Consider the following 17,809-nt stretch of genomic DNA (forward strand, 5'->3'; position numbering starts at 1 on the left):
ACTTCTCATTTTCATAGATTATACATGTGTTCCCATGTAGATAACATTTTCATTTTAGGAATTCATTTATTCGGTAAATCTCATTTATGACTTTGGACTTTACTTCTTTTACTTTCGGATGAATGGGAAGTAAATATATCTATTCTTCGTATAAATTTAATTTCCTCAGTCTCGAATTCTTTCAGAACAGTTTTGTGTTTAACGATAGCTGGTGGAACTGACGCAAGTGAACCTGAACGTACCACACGGATATCCAGCGTCTGCCGGAAGTAAACAATCCTCAGCTGACGTGGAGCATACGCCGTCAGACCAAGTCACAGAACAGGATTTAAACTCACCAGTAACTGCTGCTCTGTCTGCTTTTTTTTTTCTTTTAAATAAGTTAAATGAAGTTTTCTGACTAATCTCCCAGAAGCTCTGACGACGTTTTCACAAAGCTTCTCAGCGAGGTAAGATGGCGGCATCGGAGGAGGCCAGCAGACCGTTCGCCGGACTGTCAGACGTTTCCATCTCGGAGGACATCCCGGTGGAAGGGGACATCTCGGTGCCCGTCGGCCCCGCCAGAAGAGACGATGAATTCTCCACTCTGGACGAACCGGTTAAGGACACCATCATGAGGGACCTGCGGGCGGTGGGGAACAAGTTCATCCACGTCCTCTACCCGAAGCGGAGCTCGGCTCTGCTGCGGGACTGGGACCTGTGGGGCCCGCTGCTGCTTTGCGTGACGCTGGCTCTGCTGCTGCAGGGCGGTGCGGCCGACCACGAGGACCAGGGAGGACCGCAGTTCGCTGAGGTTAGAGGGTTCATCATCTCTGGATCCAACAGTTCAAACTTTACTGCGTATCCCTCCATGAATTAATGAGCCGTTTCAACCACATTTATAAAGTTATTAGTGAATTCTGCTCATTACTACTAATATCGAACAGCAACATACACTGTGTCGTATGAAAATTCTTAAAAGTATTATTAGCTAAATGTAAATCGTACATTATTCATGACAGGATTACAGATCGAGAGCTTCTGAGAGGAGGTGAATCACAGTGTCTGTGTGTCAGGGACTAAAATGAAGGGAGAACACATATAAAAGGCGAAAAGTGGCGGTGTTTTTCCTTTTATGTGTAAGATTGTGCCAAAAGTGCAATAGCTTAGAGCAGGGGAGTCAAACATAAGGCTCAGGGTCCAAAATTGGCCCAGCAAAGACTCCAGTCCAGCCCACTGGACGTCTTTGGAAAATGTGAATTGAATTAGCAAAATAAAAAGGAAAGTCTGGGCATTGAGCTCCAGAATTTATTTCTGTAATTTTAAACATTTATTTCTTACAATTTAGGCCCAAAGAGTTGTTGCGTTCATTTACCACAGCACCATTTCTTTACTATGTAGAACAGCTGAGACGCACTGTTCAAATATATTGAGATACCTCAGGGATTAAATGTGCAGGTTTTCTGTATTTTAAGTAAATGCCTCTGCTGACTCCCTGCTAACAAACATATTTCGTTCTTCCCAGGTCTTCGTCATCGTGTGGTTTGGCTCCATCATCATCACCCTCAACTCCAAGCTGCTGGGTGGCACCATCTCTTTCTTCCAGAGCCTGTGCGTGTTGGGATATTGCATCATGCCTCTTACAGTGGCCATGGTAGTGTGTAGGATTGTGCTGGTCATCAGCTCCGGGAGGGTCGTATTCGCAGTGCGGCTGGCGGTGGTCACGGCGTCCTTCGGCTGGTCGACTTTCGCGTCCACAGCCTTCCTCGCCGACAGCCAGCCTCCCAACCGCAAGGCACTGGTGGTGTACCCGGTGTTCCTCTTCTACTTTGTGATTGCGTGGATGATCTTGACATACTCGCCGCAACAGTAGGCGAAAGGTTTTCTTGGAACGTCCACAACCGTAGACAGATACCAGAATCTGCCTTTGAACAAAGACGAATAACTACTGAACTGACTGTGAGCAATTCTGAAACAGCATTTAGGACACCAAATTTAGGACTCTTTCTGGAGTAGAGGGGAATGTTGGGCCGCAGAGTGGAAAAGCTGATGAATATGTTCTTCTTTTTCCAGTTTGTCTCGCTGATGTGTTTATGTTGTGTAAAAAGAAAAAACGTGTATGTGGAAATCCTTCATGAATGTTTGGACTACCAGGGCTACAATGGTTATTTTTCTTTCTCTCTTGATCTCTCTGGGTGTGAAATCTCCTGTCTTAAGAACATGGACAGCACACATTTTCACACTGAATTAATTTTTAACAACATTTAGCTGATCTGATTATGCAGCTTGACTAATTCCTTCACTAAGTCTTCTTTTATTTTATTTTTGTATTTTGTTGGGTTTTGTCTCAGTGGACAGTGGAGAGTTGACATGGATGATTATAGGTAGACTGGTTTGAGCTTTTTGTGTGTTTTTTTTTTTTTTCATCAATGTTTTCTCTTTGAAACCGTGCAAAGCAAACCATAAAAATGCCAGATCCGGCTTTATTACTGACAGTTACAGTCAGTTAAGGATACAGTTATTTAACAGTTGAGTAAAAGTGATAGACGGGGGTTTATCAGCTATAAATAAAGAAACTATATGATAAAATCTGTGCCCACATCTTGGATTTTTTAGTAGTAAGCAGGTATTTCCTGTGAAACAGGCATGATGATAAGTGTGGAAGACCATGTATGCCAATAGAAAAGAAGTTGTTGTAAAATAATAAATTTACTTGACTCAAATAATTCAAGTAAAAATTTTTAAGAAATTATAAAAGAGAAAAATATAACCATTTGAAATGTAGAGAATCATTATTTCATCATTTTCTTTCTTAAAATATGTTTTTAATCAGGATTTATCTCTTGACTAAAAATATTAGTAATCATTTGGACTTTGTTTGATCTTAGAATATGGATTTTGTTTTTTAAAGGTAAAAAAAATATGAATAAAGAAATTAACTTCAAGGTTGAGCTAATAGCAAAAATAAGAAAGTTGGTTGGTTGGTTTGGTCAGCTGGGATCAAGTAAGTCACATCTGTGGGAGAACTAGCAGTGAAAGAGAATTGTATTAGTTTTACACACCTGACCAACTGCTTCTTCATTCATAAGCGTTTTGTTGCAGCATAATGATGATGGGTCATAAATGGAAAATTTAAGACCACATTGTACTGCAGCTGTATTTTTTGGGTTTGAACGGGCATTCTGGGGAAGGTAGGAAATTAATAACTGAAACTAAGTTGATAAGAAACAAAACAATGATTGTGTCTTTAAATTTATATAAACACAATCTCACCCTTTTAATTTATGTGACCAGTCAGTAGACGAAGGACTGTCCTTTAGGACTGTAGGTTCAATAAAAGACTTCCTACGTCAGGTGTCTACACACATTTCCCATCACAACGAAAGGAAAAATACTGGTTTTACAAACATGCAGGCAACTTATGACAGTAAGAGAGCACACACACTGCATATGTTGGTCTATTTTGGTATTTGTGACACAGACTGATTGAAAGAGACACAAAATTAAAAAACCCCAACACATTTTGCATCTCTCCGTGGTCGTTTTATTTCCATCTAGCTGCATAAAGATATGAAACACTGGTAAGAAAACTATTTCAAGGCTGCTCTGCACTGACTACTCCTCATCTCCATTCCTCCAAATTCTCAGAGAAAGAGAAAAAAAAGACATGATAATTTCATTTCGATAAAATAAGCACCAAGACGACAACAAACTGGGGAATTGAAAGGAGATTTAAGCAGGTTTCTTGAGTAATGACCCTGCATCAGTGTGGAAAAGCCTACAGGACTACAGGTACCATCCCCCTCCAGCCAAGAACTGTAGAACATGTTCTAATGCACTTTTAAAAGCGACACATTCCTGCCCTTGTCCACACACTACCCCACCTCAGGTAAGAATACGCCTCTGTTAAGCTTGATTTAGACTTCTACAGGAAACGTATGTTCTCACTTACGACATAACCAAAAACTCCTCTAACCCTACACCGCAACCTTTCATGCCATTTGGGTCATTTAAGGCTGCATTGACCCACATTTCTGTGGAGGTGCACTTCAGGCTACGTGGAAGGTTACGTCATAGGTTTAAAAGATGTTTCCGGTTATGGTGCAAGGTATGGCGTAGATTTCCCACTGAAGCATAAACCAAGCATTACCCTTCCTCCTGAAACTCAGCCTGCATACATAACAAGTGAAGTAGACGTGAGCTGGCTCTTCCAGTGACAGAAAATCAGGAAAGTATCATGCCCAGGGAGAGTTTTGCCATTTAATTTTACAACACACACAAATAAAGTACAACACACGCACACACACACACAGCCTGTGTTTGCAGGGAAGTGATGGTTTATTTTTCAGTGTGATTGCACCACAAAAACTCCTGCTCTTGCTCATGACAACGTTCCAGCTGTCGTGTCCCTACTGAAATAGGGAGAGCATGATTAGCAAATAGTTCCCAGATGCCCTGCCAGCCTCCCTGTCACCCCCCCTCCTCTGAAGCGGAGCCACAGACCTCACCCCTCCACATCTGTGTTGACCCGCTGGCTTCTATCTACATTTTTCAACCCTGTCAAACGCCATCATGCTTTCAAAGGTCCACCTAAATTCTAATCCCCAAAAAACACATCCGTCATAGCATTAAATAACTACAGGCTTGTATCACTGACATTTGTAGTCATGCAGGCATATGAACATGTGGCGCTGACCCATCTGAGGAGCATCACAGGACACCACCTGGATCGACTGGTATTTGGTTACCAAGGAAACAGATGGGGGACTTATGATTCTGTGTTAAATGAAATGTAGATACACTGTAACCAGCCTGCTGTTGATTTCCTCTGTGCATTTCAAGATACTTTTTCACCAGTTTTTAAATTTATCAGTGAGCAAAAAACAATCATCACCTCAGTATAATAATATTCATAGCCTTAATATAAGGACTTGTAATCGGCAAGTAGAGGGAGTTTAATGAAACTATCACTACTGACCTGAGAGAAAGTGCACCTGTAAAAATTTGAGGGACGAATTTTTTGCAAAGAAAAAAAAGTGAGCCCAACAGAGAGTGGGAGTCCAGGAGGGAGCTTTGAATTGATGAAATGAATGTTTGTGATGCCAATACATGAATTCTGAACTTATGAATATGGTGGAAACAAACTAGGGAGAAAGTTGTGTGTGATGTGAATGTGCTTTTATTATTAAGGACATGTTACAAGTAAAATAGGGACAACATTTATTAATTTGTAAACAAAAATAACATCTTTTCCACTGTACTGTACTTTTCCCTGCATCTCCTGCTTTACCTTGTAAAACCTCTGAATGACTGAAATTTGATGATGACCCTCTCTTCTCCTCTAACAGCTTACCTGTGGTATCATTAAATATGGACGGCACTCTTAGACATCCTGCAATTATTTCATAGTGTTCTGATGAGAGTGGAGCAATGTCAGTGTGTAAGTCTGCCAAAGCTACTTTTACACATTCCCTGAGGTCATGAACACGCCGGCGCATTATGCTATGTGCTGTTCTAGCATGTATCCTCCTCTTGAATTAGCTTCAATGCTAGCTGGCCCATTTGCTCCAGCACTTGTGTCAGCCTCCTCTATAAAAGTAGCCAACAAAAAATGATTATTTCCAGTGTCATTGCAGCAGCAACCTAAACAACATGGTGTTGTGTAGAGTATCCAACAAAATAAGTAAAGTGATGTTTCCAGTGGAAAGTGCTCTTGAAATAACCCACTGTCTTCCTACAGTTTGCCCAGATGTCAGGCAACAGAGTTATATGGTCAGGAGCCCTTTTTAATGTGTCAATTTAATCTTTGCGCCACACAATAATTTGTGCCACGCACATCAGTCACAAGGCATTAAAAGTGTGTGTAATACCCCATTCTGACACAAGTGCTGCTTCTACTTTTGCTAAATTTTCAGCAGCATTTGCTGCAGGGAAAACAGAATGCAAAGAGCTGCTTGCGTGTATAAAATGGCATGTCACAGCTAGATATGCATCAGTGTTGATAAGGGTCCACATATCTGATGAACTAACTCCAGATCCAAGTTCTTTTGAACACAACGGACACTTCGCCTTTTAATATACCAGAAATTAGAAGAAATAAATAACAACACGGGATCCGCTGTGTTCTTTATACTTTATTACTTAGTTTAATTACTAATAAATGACCTTATTAAGCAATACCTTATCAGGCGAGATCAGTTCAAAATCTTCCCAGAGAGGGGAAAATCTCCGCTTTCTTGCTGGTTTCATCACACAAAAAAGATTTGCCAAGAAAAGAGAAGAATTTGAATCGCACGCCAAACCTGAGAACCACTTCCTGAATCAGTCACGTGGTCATCACCACAAACCTCAAACGTGCTGGAGGAAAAAGGAAACATCATTAGCTAAAGACGAGCAGTCAGGTGAAGGCCGGCGTTCATTAGCCAAACCACACGCATGGATAGCGTCACCCTGACTGAACCCATCAGCCTGTCCTGTGTGAGGGGAAACATCGACGTGCCTTCGATAGCTCAGTTGGTAGAGCGGAGGACTGTAGAGGCAGTAGCTGAAATCCTTAGGTCGCTGGTTCAAATCCGGCTCGGAGGACATACTTTTACGCTGAATTGTCAAGAAAGCTATCAGTCATTGTAGTCTAAGGAGCTTTGAAAGAAAAGCGTCTGGACTTCTTTAAGCTTCCTTCAAGACGTTTCACCTCTCATCTGAGAAGCTTCTTCAGTTCTAAGCAGGGGCGATTTTAGCCCAGTTTTGGAGGTGCTTCAGCACCCCCAAAATGAATCAAAGCACCCCCAAAGATGGCTTACTTTTTTTGAAAATATTTGCTGTTTGTGGGACACACTACTAAAAGTATAAAAAGCATACAGTACTTAATTGAGATGGAACATTTTAACAACAAAAGTATAGATAACCCCTCCCCCCTCCCAAAATGGTTTGTTCCAGCTCGGCTCTCTCCTACTTGCTTTAGCACCGTTGCTGCCAGAGCAATGGTGGCTGAGATGCAGCGGAGCAGAGGTGGAAGTGCCTGGCTTAAAACAGGACATATTAGCTGCATTTAACTTTAAGTTACGCTTTATATAGTTAGGTAGGAGTCAGACCATGTTTCACCAGGTAACCTGCTGTGTTGAAAATAGGGCTGCCACGATTAGTCGACTAGTCACGATTACGTCGACTATCAAAATCATCGACGACTGATTTAATAGTCAACACGTCGTTTGAAGCTTTGTAAGATCACAAAAGACGCAGGAACAAGTAGTAGAATTTAAGAGTGTAATAACGGACTGAAACAGAAGATGGCAGCACTGCATGTACAAGGATGCCAGCTGCCGTAAACCCCGAAGAAGAAGAAGGAGCTGTGTCCCAGAATTCATAGCGCAGCCCAGCTCACTTTCCAACAATGGCGGCAGCTAGTTAGTTTTAATATTACTCTTATTATTCTTTCTGGGTCACAAAATAAACGTTTAGCATATTTTCAGGCGAGAATGTAGCTGTGTAAACCTCAAATATCTGCTCAGTTTATCAAGACACCACATATTTTCAAAAGCGCTCCGATGTTTTCGGAGATGTCTGTTACCCACTAGCTTGATAGCTAGCCGGGAGCTAGGCTCACTAGAGCCCGTGAGAACACCGGACTCTGGCAAATCGTTTTCAAACCCACTGCGGTCTTTCGCTACTCAGGTTAAACATATATAAGTCACTTAGATAACTTAAAAATGTTATTGTTTGGCTTTTTTTAGTATTTTATTTGTTCCTGAGTAAATCGGTTAGGCTGAGATTAAAGTTATAGTTTTTACACAGCTGAATAAACGTCAAGCAGACAACTGATTATCAGAAGTGTGAGATGCTCGAGAATATACTCCGGTGTCCCGTTATATTTTAGATAACAATGAGTTTATTAAACTTCACCAAAACAATCTGCAAATTTCATTCAAATTTATAAACTATCATCTTATCTTTATTTTTAGTTAGCACATACCTTAAACACTTAGAGCTGTAAGCTAATGATAGTTATATGAGAGCAGACGCATGCTGGTGCAATAAGCTGTACGCTGTACATCCAATGGATGCATGATCTGATTAGTTGACTAATTGCAAAAATAATCGGTGACTAGTCGACTATCAAAATAATCGTTTGTGGCAGCCCTAGTTGAAAACGTGTTTTCCGACGATGTTTGCTCTGTAGTAAAATTAGCGATATTTGACTGCCCTGTTGATCTCATTGAAATGTATACAGCCTATTTAAAATCTAAAACTTAACATTGTCCGTAGCCTGCTGTTGTTACCACTGTCCTGTTTGAAATATAATGAGAGAAACTGGTTATTTTGCCATATGTGCATGTGCCGATATTGAATCCAAGGTACTAACTAGCTAACTGACTGGATGCCCATTAACCTTATAACTCCTTTTGTGTGTGTGTGTGTGTGTGTGTGTGTACAGAGGAAAGAGGGGAACATGAGGACAAAGTACAAGATCAGGAAGTACCAGGTAAGAAAACAGACAGGGAGTACTAACAGGCAAAACAGTAACTGTTTAACTGGCAAAGAAAAAGAAAGACAAACAACTAATACAAACAACTCATACAATCTGGAAGTTGTGTTCTCCCTATATTAAAGCTGCTATACAGAATCTGCAAAACAAACTGGGTTGTCAGCCCTGGCACTGCATTACCATATTGAGCTTCAGTCAGAGGAAGTCACGGTTGCCAAAGACTTTATAAAGCTCAAGAGTGAGGCTGGTGCCATTCCAGATATGTTAACATTGTACAATCTTCTGTATAATCAGATCTTCCCCAAACTGAAAACTGTTATTCAGGTTGCCCTAACAAACCGAGTTAGCAGCTGTAGCTGTGAGAGGTCTTTTAGTGTCTTGAGTCAGCTCCATACCTGGCTGAGAAGGACCATGGGTCAAAGCAGACTCCAGCACCTGGTTGTGATGTCAGTTGAGAAAGAGATGCGTGAGAGACTTGACCACCAAAATGTGATAGACAGATTTACCAACCTCAAGGTGAGGCGACATAGGTTAAAAGAAAAGAAAAAATCTGCAGAGCCATAGTAGTATCTGCAGTAAAGATCTTTTCATACATTGTATACATTGTACCAAAGGCCAAGTGTCTCCATTTTCTAATAATATTTTGTATATTTCAAGGACTCTTCTATTTTTGGAGTGTATTTTTTATGTATCTGTATTGTATTATACATACACTTTAGAAGTGAATCTCTGTCCAAAAAATGCACACAGTTTACTTTTTACTCACTATGAGCATCATTTATCATTTTCCCCCAGTAATTAAGGTTAGGATATGTTTTTTTTTTTGTTTTTATTCCAATCCATTCTTCTTTGGCAGCATTTTAATAACCTTGATCAGATTTGATGGTTTTGTTACAGACTTTTCAAAAGGGTTTTGCTATTCTTTCAAAAATGTGGGGATTAAATTGTGTTAAAATGTACAAAACAGTGATGTCATGTTTTGTGACGAGGACCCAGGCACAGAGAGACTTGATGAATTTAAGAAACTTATGATTTAATAAATAAATTTGCAGACTTGCACAGAGAGGGTAAAATTATGATGACTGATAATGAAGATGAAGACAACAGACGATGAGGACAGGGAGGAACAGGGGTTTAAATGCACCAAGGAGACAGTCAGAGAGAACTCGGGACAACTGGAGGCATTTAGGGATGCAGGGACTGACAGAGACGGGGAAGAAGTCTCATTGTGATGAGTAAAGTTTACCTTGCCTGGATGGGCAGCTCTCTGGGTGCTCAGCACCCCCAAAGCTCTGATCCTAGAATCGCCCCTGGTTCTAAGAGCAACTGGTGGAGATTTTAAGCTCAATGGGAGTGTCCCACCAGACACTGAATTCTATGAAGTTTGTTTGAAGTTCAAACATTAGCTGTACTTTATTGACTGTTACTAACCTGAAGCATGTTCGCTTCTAATAATTGTTTACAACTAGAGAGTCATCGGGCCTGCCAGGTCACTAACTAATAACTGTTACTGCACTTATTGTGAATATTATGCTGGACTCTTCTTCAGCTTCCGTGCAGATTGGACTATTAAAGATCTGCAAACAGCAACATGTTTCTGCCTCTCTCCACACTTTTAAGGAGAGCAACACTAAAATAAATCGAAGCATACACTTCGACAATCCCGTATTAGCGCCAGATTTAACACAGAATTTTAAAAAAGATGAATTACTGAGAGGACTGTAAATATTCTCACAGTATTCTCGGCTGACACTCACAAACTGTAAGCCAGCTGTGGGTTTTTTGTTTGTTTGTTTGTTTTTACTGAGTTTATTTCAAATGTTCAGGTTTCAAGGCAGAATGAATGATTTAATGATGTATTGTTCACAAATCTAGCCTACATGTGCAGTACTCTATACGGCTTAACATCAAGTACTAATCTGTCAAACATTAAGGCAGCTGATGAAAATACTGGTGATAATGCCTCTTTCTGTTTTGCTCTGGTTTCCTGCAGGTGACTACAGTGCAGCACAACTGAACCTGAATGGAAACCTGCAGCATTATCTCATCTTTGCAGTTCTCATAATACACTGAATAAATTCTAAATATTATAATGAATAATCCATGAAAGGGAAGAAACTTCTGGATCCATGAATCCAGACCTAGCTGGGTCTGGCTGCTTGGCCTCACGCGTTTTTCCCAGGGTGAAAATAGCTGTTGATACAAAAACTAAACTAAACTAAAACAAACCCCATATAAATATATATGATATAATAATTTCAAAGGACATATCAGACATTCGACAAGAAATAAAGGACTACATAGACATCATAAATGAAATTAATTAAAATAACTAAAAATATTCATAAATAAATATATATTAAAAAAAACATTAATAAATTATTGGGTAGAAAGCTAGGCCTCCTTAGAATGTTTCTCTACCACTCAAAGCTTCAAAGCATTTTACTGCATTTTTACTTTACATGAATTTCTTCAATGAAAAGTAATGAAATAATTTCTGATGAAAAATAGTTTCATTGTGTGTTTTTTAATCCACTTTTTACATAGAAAACTTTCCCTAAGGTCATTAACCTGAAAAGAAAACTAATGTTGAGTTGTCTGAATGCTCTGAGCATTACTATGAACTGTAGCAAAATAATGTTGTAAAAATTCCAAAGAGGGAAAAACATCATTAATGATTGTAAAGTGGATGTCCTATGTTCTTGGTCCAATAGGAAATTTGGTTCATTTTTATCATAGTTTTTTTCTGATTAATCTCTGGTGAAATACTGTAAAATAGTAAAAGGTTTTAGAAAAATATGTTAAAAATGTTTTTTTTAATAAAAGTTTTGCTTGAATAAAATAAATTATAATTCCTTGATAAAAACTTTCCAGATTGTGATGTTGAGCGACTTTAATTCGGTTATTGAATTTCAGACCACATTCATTTTTTGGGCCTGTTTCATTAAAATAAAGATTTTTTTCCTAAATACCACATTCAACATACAAATACAACATTATGAGGAGTAAATCTATGCTTGCAGATCAGTTTCCAGTATACCTGTTGAAACGAAATGATAATAATAATTTATAGAAGTCTTTTTTTTTTTTTTTTTTAGCAAGACTATAGAACTTGACTGCATGTTGAGGTGGCAGTTCAGCCATTTGATTCATGATACGGCAGCTCGTGAATGAATGAACATAGTGCAATAAAAGTACTCTTAGAAGTACATTTTTCCAAACACTGAAATTTACTTACATTTATTAAATTTACCCTGGGGTTAGGGGTTTGCCACCTCAGCATACAGTCAAGTCTTGCTAATGACCTACTAATTTAATTCAGGTTTGTTGCAGCAGGGACACATTTAAAAGTTTCAGGACACCGGTCCTCGAGGACTGGAGTTCGACACCCCTGCTCTAACCACTATAAAAATAAAAATAAAAATTATGGATCTGAAATAATATGCAGTGTTGGTAGTTTGCAATCTGTTAGCATAAATTCTACGACTGTTACAGATTCGAGGATGTACAACCGCGAAAATTCTTCTTCTTCAAAATGTTATTGGCGGTTTGCAAACAACTGAATAACCACGAAAATTAATAACGTAGTTTTTTTTTTTAAAGTTGGTTGTGTCAAATCTGTTTTTTTTCTTCTACTAAACTTGGTGACTATTCCCTTTCCGGTTCCAACCAAGATTTAAACCAATCGGCATTTGAGTTTCACATAGTCTCGACCTCCAGGAGTGAAACGTTATTGGCCCAGTGAAGAGATACACCCTCCCCGTTGGTTGAATTTCCACCAGTAGGCGGGAGCTAACGCAAAACTCTAAACTGAGCCGTGGTTGTTAATTCCTAGCTTAACTATGGAACAGATACAGGTTTTGCCACCAGAAGTTTGGGTCTATGTCCTCAGCTACCTGAACACGGAGGAAAAACACACTGTCCGCTTCTGCTGCAAGCACCTAAAGAATCTCGTCGACCACCCGTCTCTGTGGAGAGACTACACGGTAGTGCTGTCCGACCTCCGACGTTATACGTACGGCTTCTGGGACACTTTAAACTACCGCAGTCTCACTCGAGTAACGGTGCGGCATTTGGGGCGCAAAGAGTGGCGACGCCTCGTGAAGTTCCTCCCGTCACTCTCCACCATTGTGTTTGTGGACGGAGGACGGCAGTATAAGGAGAAATACTTGGACGCCCTTTCCAGGTTCCCCGACCTGAGGGGTGTCGGGGTGCGAAACGCTATCTGGGACGAGCCGGTTCTGGGGCACAATCTGGCAGTCCAGCTGGGGAGGCGGCTGACTCGGTTAAGCGTGTGCAACGTCCGTCTGCCCAACACGGTGCAGTTCATCAACAGCGTGTCGCACCTGGTCAACCTGCGGTACTTGCTCTTCCACCAGCAGGGAGAGGGCTACGGGCTGGACACGGTCAGGCCGGTGCCCTGCAGTGTTTTCCACAATCTGCTTCTGAACCTGACCAAGCTCAAACACCTATCCTGGGGGATGAAAGGGGAGCCGCCGGAGCCCCTGCCAGATGATTATTTCAACCCCGCGGACCCGGACCAACCAGGTGAGTCTCGTCACTCATCCAACGGGAAACTGCTGTGGTATAGAGGCTATCAAAGTATCAAAACCAGGCGTTAGAGCTGGTAAGCCAAAAACTGTGCCATTGTCCTCAAGATTTTCTATGCTATCCTTCACATCCATCAAGAGACCTAACGCACGTTGGCTCAGGAGGTCACTATTAACAATCCTTAAATATTCTAATATTGCACATAGACATGATCTAGCTTGTAAATTACATAAAAATGCCCTATTTGCAAACTTGGAACACCAGTAACACCAATGCAGTGTGTTTAGGATAATGTTTATGACTATTATTTGTAAGTGTACATTATGTTACAGCATTACAAATCCCAGTACAGACGACGCTGAAGTTGCCACATAGCCCTGAGTTGTTCCTGGGAATTTGTCTAGGTTGAAACAACTTTTTGTAGAAGTGTGCTTCGTACCTGCACTCTTACACATAGATAAACCTTAAATGCAATGCGCGATCTAGCCTAATCACACGAACTACTGCTGGTCAGTTCACTTTACCTCAAATGACAATTTCAAATATTTGTTTAGTGACAGGGACAGCCTGTTTTAAACATGGCAGTGGAAAGGAAAGTGACTCAAAATCCAAATTTTAGACTTAATTTAGTGTGTTGGAGAAGTTTGTTTTCCAGCCACCGCAGTTTTATGATACTGATAAGTCTTCAGTCTAGGTTGATTCTGCACCACAGTGTAGAATCTGCTTTTTTTGTTTAGTTTTGTTTTTAATATTTTCTAATGACCTTTTATTGTTGATCTTGGCCAATCTGCTGTGCTAGTATTACTGTATCTCGGTGCTGCATTTGACACAGTGGGCCTCATTGTCCACTGCATCAGCTTAAGCAGTGTGCGTTGTCTCCAAACGAGGGCCAGAGGGACGAGCGGAGCAACAATGGTAAGAACCAGGAGAAGAACGAAGCCAAACAGACTAGTTTGTGTAAATGCTTTTATTACACGTATCCAGTATAATGAGATGGCTGTGCCACTATATCAACAAACTAACATATCCTGAAAGGGATGATTAAACAAAAGAAAAATACTCCTGCTGCCAAGCTGCAGATTAGGTCATGTACAAATAGTGACTAAAGACAAGCTTCCCTTACTGCATACTGCAGTGTTCTGTTTCTTACTTAATTGCTGCAACTTTTACCCAACGTTTTATACTATTACAACTGCAGATGGTTTTATTTGCTGTGCAGCACTGTGGTCAAAGTCCGTTGTGTCCACCTCCAGTCCTCGAGAGCCACTGTCCTGTAGCTTTTAGATGCATCCTTGTTCTGACACACCTGAATCAAATGAATGGCTTGTTACCAGGACTTTGCCAAACTTGATGGCATGCCGAAGAGGTAATCCAATCATTTGATTCAGCTGTGTTGGAGTAGGGATGCATCTAAAAGCTGCAGGACAGTAGCTCTCGAGGACTGGAGTTGGACACCCCTGTGCTAGGATATAGAAATAAACATACTTTTTGATCCTGCAGTGTTCTGCTACGGTGGCCCTGTGCTGACCACTCTGGAACTGGTGGATTACCCAGAAACCACCCTGTCAGAGAATGCGCTGAGAAGTCTCACCTCTCTCGAGTCGCTGTCTGTCAGGTACAGGTACATCAGAGAGGGCGTTGAGTGTCGCCTGCAGGCCTGGCTGAATCCTCTGCAACACTTAAAATCTCTCGCTATCATCGGTGAGTAACTCTGCTGTTCTGCAGTTTGTGTGGGTTTCTTTTAGTTGGTCTGGGACAACTGCATAATTGTTAGGCAACTAATATTTTTTGCGCAGGTTTAAAAAGCATCTTTCTGCATCGTTATATGCCGTTTATTTGGCAATGTCAGTGTATCTTAATTCCTGGTTTTCAAAGCAGAACTGAGCCTCAGGCTGGGGAAATAATAATAATAATAATAATAATAATAATAATAATAATAATAATAGATTGCATTTATATAGCACTTTTCAAGACCCTCAAAGCGCTTTACAATTCCACTATTCATTCACTCACATTCACACACTGGTGGAGGCAGCTACAGTTGTAGCCACAGCTGCCCTGAGGCTGATTGATAGAAGCGAGGCTGCCATATCGGCCCCTCTGGCCATCACAAGTAGGCGGTAGTTGAAGTGTCTTGCCCAAGGACACAACGACTGAGACTGTCCGAGCCGGGGCTCGACCTGACAACCTTCCGACTACAAGATGAACTCCCAACTCTCGAGGCATGATCGCCCGAAATCCAAGTTTCTCCTTAACTCTTGGTGCTGCTTTCTGTCCTTGTAGGTGGGAATTCTCTCACTACCTATACCACCACCATCCCACCCAGTGTGACCAGGCTGACGCTGCGAGTAGCCATAACGCTGAAAGACATGGACTCTATTGCGCCTAAAGTCCCAGGACTGGAGCACCTTGACATTGAACAGAACCGCTCCAGCGGCAGTCTCTGCAGACGGATCCCTATGCTGTTTCCTCAACTCAAGACACTCAGGATACGGTGAGCCTTAGTTCATCCTAGTTTTTCTGCCTGGCAGTCTAAGCAGGAGAATGTTGATCAGACTGTATTATGCTTTATCATAAAGTAAAGCATAATGTCTTCTCATTTGAGAACATTAGGTTTTTCCGTAAGAATGGCTAAAAACAACATTTTAGATTCATTTTCAACTAACAGATTATCCCATAAGATGATGAAAATTTGGGTTACCCAAAATTCTTTGGATAAATTTGGTCAGTTCAAGATTTTACAGGGAACTAATCTGTGGGGACAGCTTTCTGCAGTGAATGAACAGTTTGTTCTTTTTATTTTTTTAAATGTGTCTAATCCCTGTAATAAAATTATTTTTCAAGAAATGTAATGATCTAAGTAAGGGAAGATTTGGATAAAATCCCAGTGAAGAGGTGTCAACAAACTACTGTTAATTAAAAATGAAAATGAGCATTAATCAGTCATTTAAGAAATGCTGATTGTTTAAATGTGCACTTCTCTTCTATATAACCTGCCTCAAAATATACAGGGCACTAAAGCATCCATACATGATGAAATCGTAGTCCGCTCAGTGGTGATCGGATGTGGCAGTTTGATTTGTGCAAGTTGTTTCTTGTGTCCATCGGGAAGTCCCCCCTACAATTGCTCAGTTAGCATCAGCTATTTTAAATTAACTATAAGATTTTTTTTTTTCTGGAAAAAAATGTTTCCTGGTTTGTTTGTTTTTTGTCTCTTTTTTTTTTTTTTTTTTTAAAGCTGCAGGCCTTTTTTTTTTTTTAGTATCTGTATAACAGGGTATGAAGTCCACATGACCCAAAGACCTACAATAGACCTATTAATGAGTAAATGAGGGTGGCAGCGGCTCAGGATGTGGATTGTCTACCAATCAGGAAGTCAGTGGTCAGATTTCCATTGGGCAAGAATCTGAACCATGAGTTGCTTTGATGCCTTAATCAGAATGTGTGCGTGTGTAAGAGATGTTGGATTAAGCCGCCTGGGCATAGAAAAGCACTTGTATGGATGTGTGTGTGTGTTCGATTGGGTGAATGAGACCTTTGAGTTCGCAGCTGAGGAAGAAAGGTGCTATTTAAGTACCAGTCCATTTACTGTTTAAAGACGTTTCAACAAGCAAACGAGAAAATGACCTTATTACAGTCCTATAAGATATTGTGAACCTGCTCTTGAGGTACGTTAACGAGTCCTGTCCTGTTTCCTGCAGATTTTTCCGCCGGGAACCAGAGAAAGACCTGCTGAGCCTCCACAAGCTGCGACACCTGGTGCGGCTGGAGCTGATCGTGGAGCGTTCGTTCATCCTCCGAGATTACCTCAACGGGCACCCTTGGCCGAGCCCATCTGTGCAGGGGCTGATCAGTGAGCTGCAGGAGCTGTCTGAGAACAAGATCACGGTCATAACAACGATGCGGCAAAGGAACCCACTGCGTGAATGTGACTGTGTGTGGGAAGGAGACTGAACGGGTGCGAGGCAGAAATGTGGGAATTAAGTTATTTTTCTTCCCAAAAGCACTGCACCAGAATGAGCAGTGTCAAGAAGACCTGAGGTAAGAGCCACCCGTTGTCTGAAGGAAAACGTATGAAGGGAACAGTGGATAAGGAGTACTGAAGGTCTTCTCGGTCATAAAGCTAATAAATAGGCCGAAATGTGACACATTTTTTGGCAACAAACAGAAGAGCAGAGTAGCAGTTGCATCATGTTATGTCTGGCTGGTTTGTAAAATGGTGCAATCAACATACAAAATACGTTAGTTATGTTCATTATTAAACGATGCCTTACATGTTCAGACATGGTCTTTAAAGGCACAAGAAGCTGTTAAATAATCAGATCTGTCAGTTTATTCCAGTTCCCAAAGTGACTGATTCAAGTAGCCTGTTTTGTTCTGTAAGATCTGACAGTACTGTTTACTATAATGTAACACATGAAGAACAGTAGCAGCAAGTCATGTTTTGAGAAGGCAGTTTATGTTGAAAACTCCTTAAAAAATTCTTTCTTAAACAGATGTGCTGGGATCAGCCTGTGTGTCTGACACATCTGTCAGAGGCAAATGTTCATCTGTTGGGTCATCTGAGTTTTGCTTTCTGGAATAATTAAAGATAGTTTGAAGAGCTGAAAAGACTCTAAAATAGGTTCATTATTTTAATAATGGAGATCTTTGTGGGGAAATGATGAGAAAAAAAACTAAACTGAGTAAGAGAAGAAAAACCTCAGGATCAAAGTTGTCTAGTGGTCAAAATATTTTTGTTTTGAAACAAGAAACGGCTTCTGTGTTACTGCAAAAACGCATCATTGTTACGTTTTG

At 40.7% G+C, this 17,809-nt stretch overlaps 2 protein-coding genes and 1 non-coding gene across 3 annotated transcripts; all 3 read left to right on the forward strand.

Annotated features, from left to right (window-relative positions):
- Nucleotides 1-240: 240 nt before the first annotated feature.
- On the forward strand, nt 241-2,568 carry yipf6 (Yip1 domain family, member 6). Its single transcript, XM_085143194.1, has 2 exons — nt 241-793; nt 1,505-2,568. Exons 1-2 carry the CDS (start codon nt 455-457, stop codon nt 1,850-1,852), a joined length of 687 nt encoding a protein of 228 aa, XP_084999320.1. The 5' UTR covers nt 241-454; the 3' UTR covers nt 1,853-2,568.
- Nucleotides 2,569-6,477: 3,909 nt separating this feature from the next.
- trnay-gua (transfer RNA tyrosine (anticodon GUA)) lies at nt 6,478-6,564 on the forward strand. The gene is given in 2 exon segments: nt 6,478-6,514; nt 6,529-6,564. It is a non-coding gene; the product is annotated as a tRNA-Tyr (tRNA).
- Nucleotides 6,565-12,020: 5,456 nt separating this feature from the next.
- LOC146496704 (uncharacterized) lies at nt 12,021-17,591 on the forward strand. Its single transcript, XM_085143189.1, has 4 exons — nt 12,021-13,009; nt 14,513-14,713; nt 15,296-15,506; nt 16,714-17,591. Exons 1-4 carry the CDS (start codon nt 12,304-12,306, stop codon nt 16,964-16,966), a joined length of 1,371 nt encoding a protein of 456 aa, XP_084999315.1. The 5' UTR covers nt 12,021-12,303; the 3' UTR covers nt 16,967-17,591.
- Nucleotides 17,592-17,809: the final 218 nt, after the last annotated feature.

The sequence above is a fragment of the Neolamprologus multifasciatus genome, chromosome 19 (assembly GCF_963576455.1).
Source record: "Neolamprologus multifasciatus chromosome 19, fNeoMul1.2, whole genome shotgun sequence".
Taxonomy (NCBI): domain Eukaryota; kingdom Metazoa; phylum Chordata; class Actinopteri; order Cichliformes; family Cichlidae; genus Neolamprologus; species Neolamprologus multifasciatus.

Coding starts and splice junctions, on each gene's coding strand:
- yipf6 (XM_085143194.1), top strand. CDS start 455: ATGGCGGCATCGGAGGAGGCCAGCAGACCGTTCGCCGGACTGTCAGAC. Junction 794..1,504: donor GAGGACCGCAGTTCGCTGAG/GTTAGAGGGTTC, acceptor CGTTCTTCCCAG/GTCTTCGTCATCGTGTGGTT.
- LOC146496704 (XM_085143189.1), top strand. CDS start 12,304: ATGGAACAGATACAGGTTTTGCCACCAGAAGTTTGGGTCTATGTCCTC. Junction 13,010..14,512: donor CGCGGACCCGGACCAACCAG/GTGAGTCTCGTC, acceptor TTGATCCTGCAG/TGTTCTGCTACGGTGGCCCT. Junction 14,714..15,295: donor AAAATCTCTCGCTATCATCG/GTGAGTAACTCT, acceptor CTGTCCTTGTAG/GTGGGAATTCTCTCACTACC.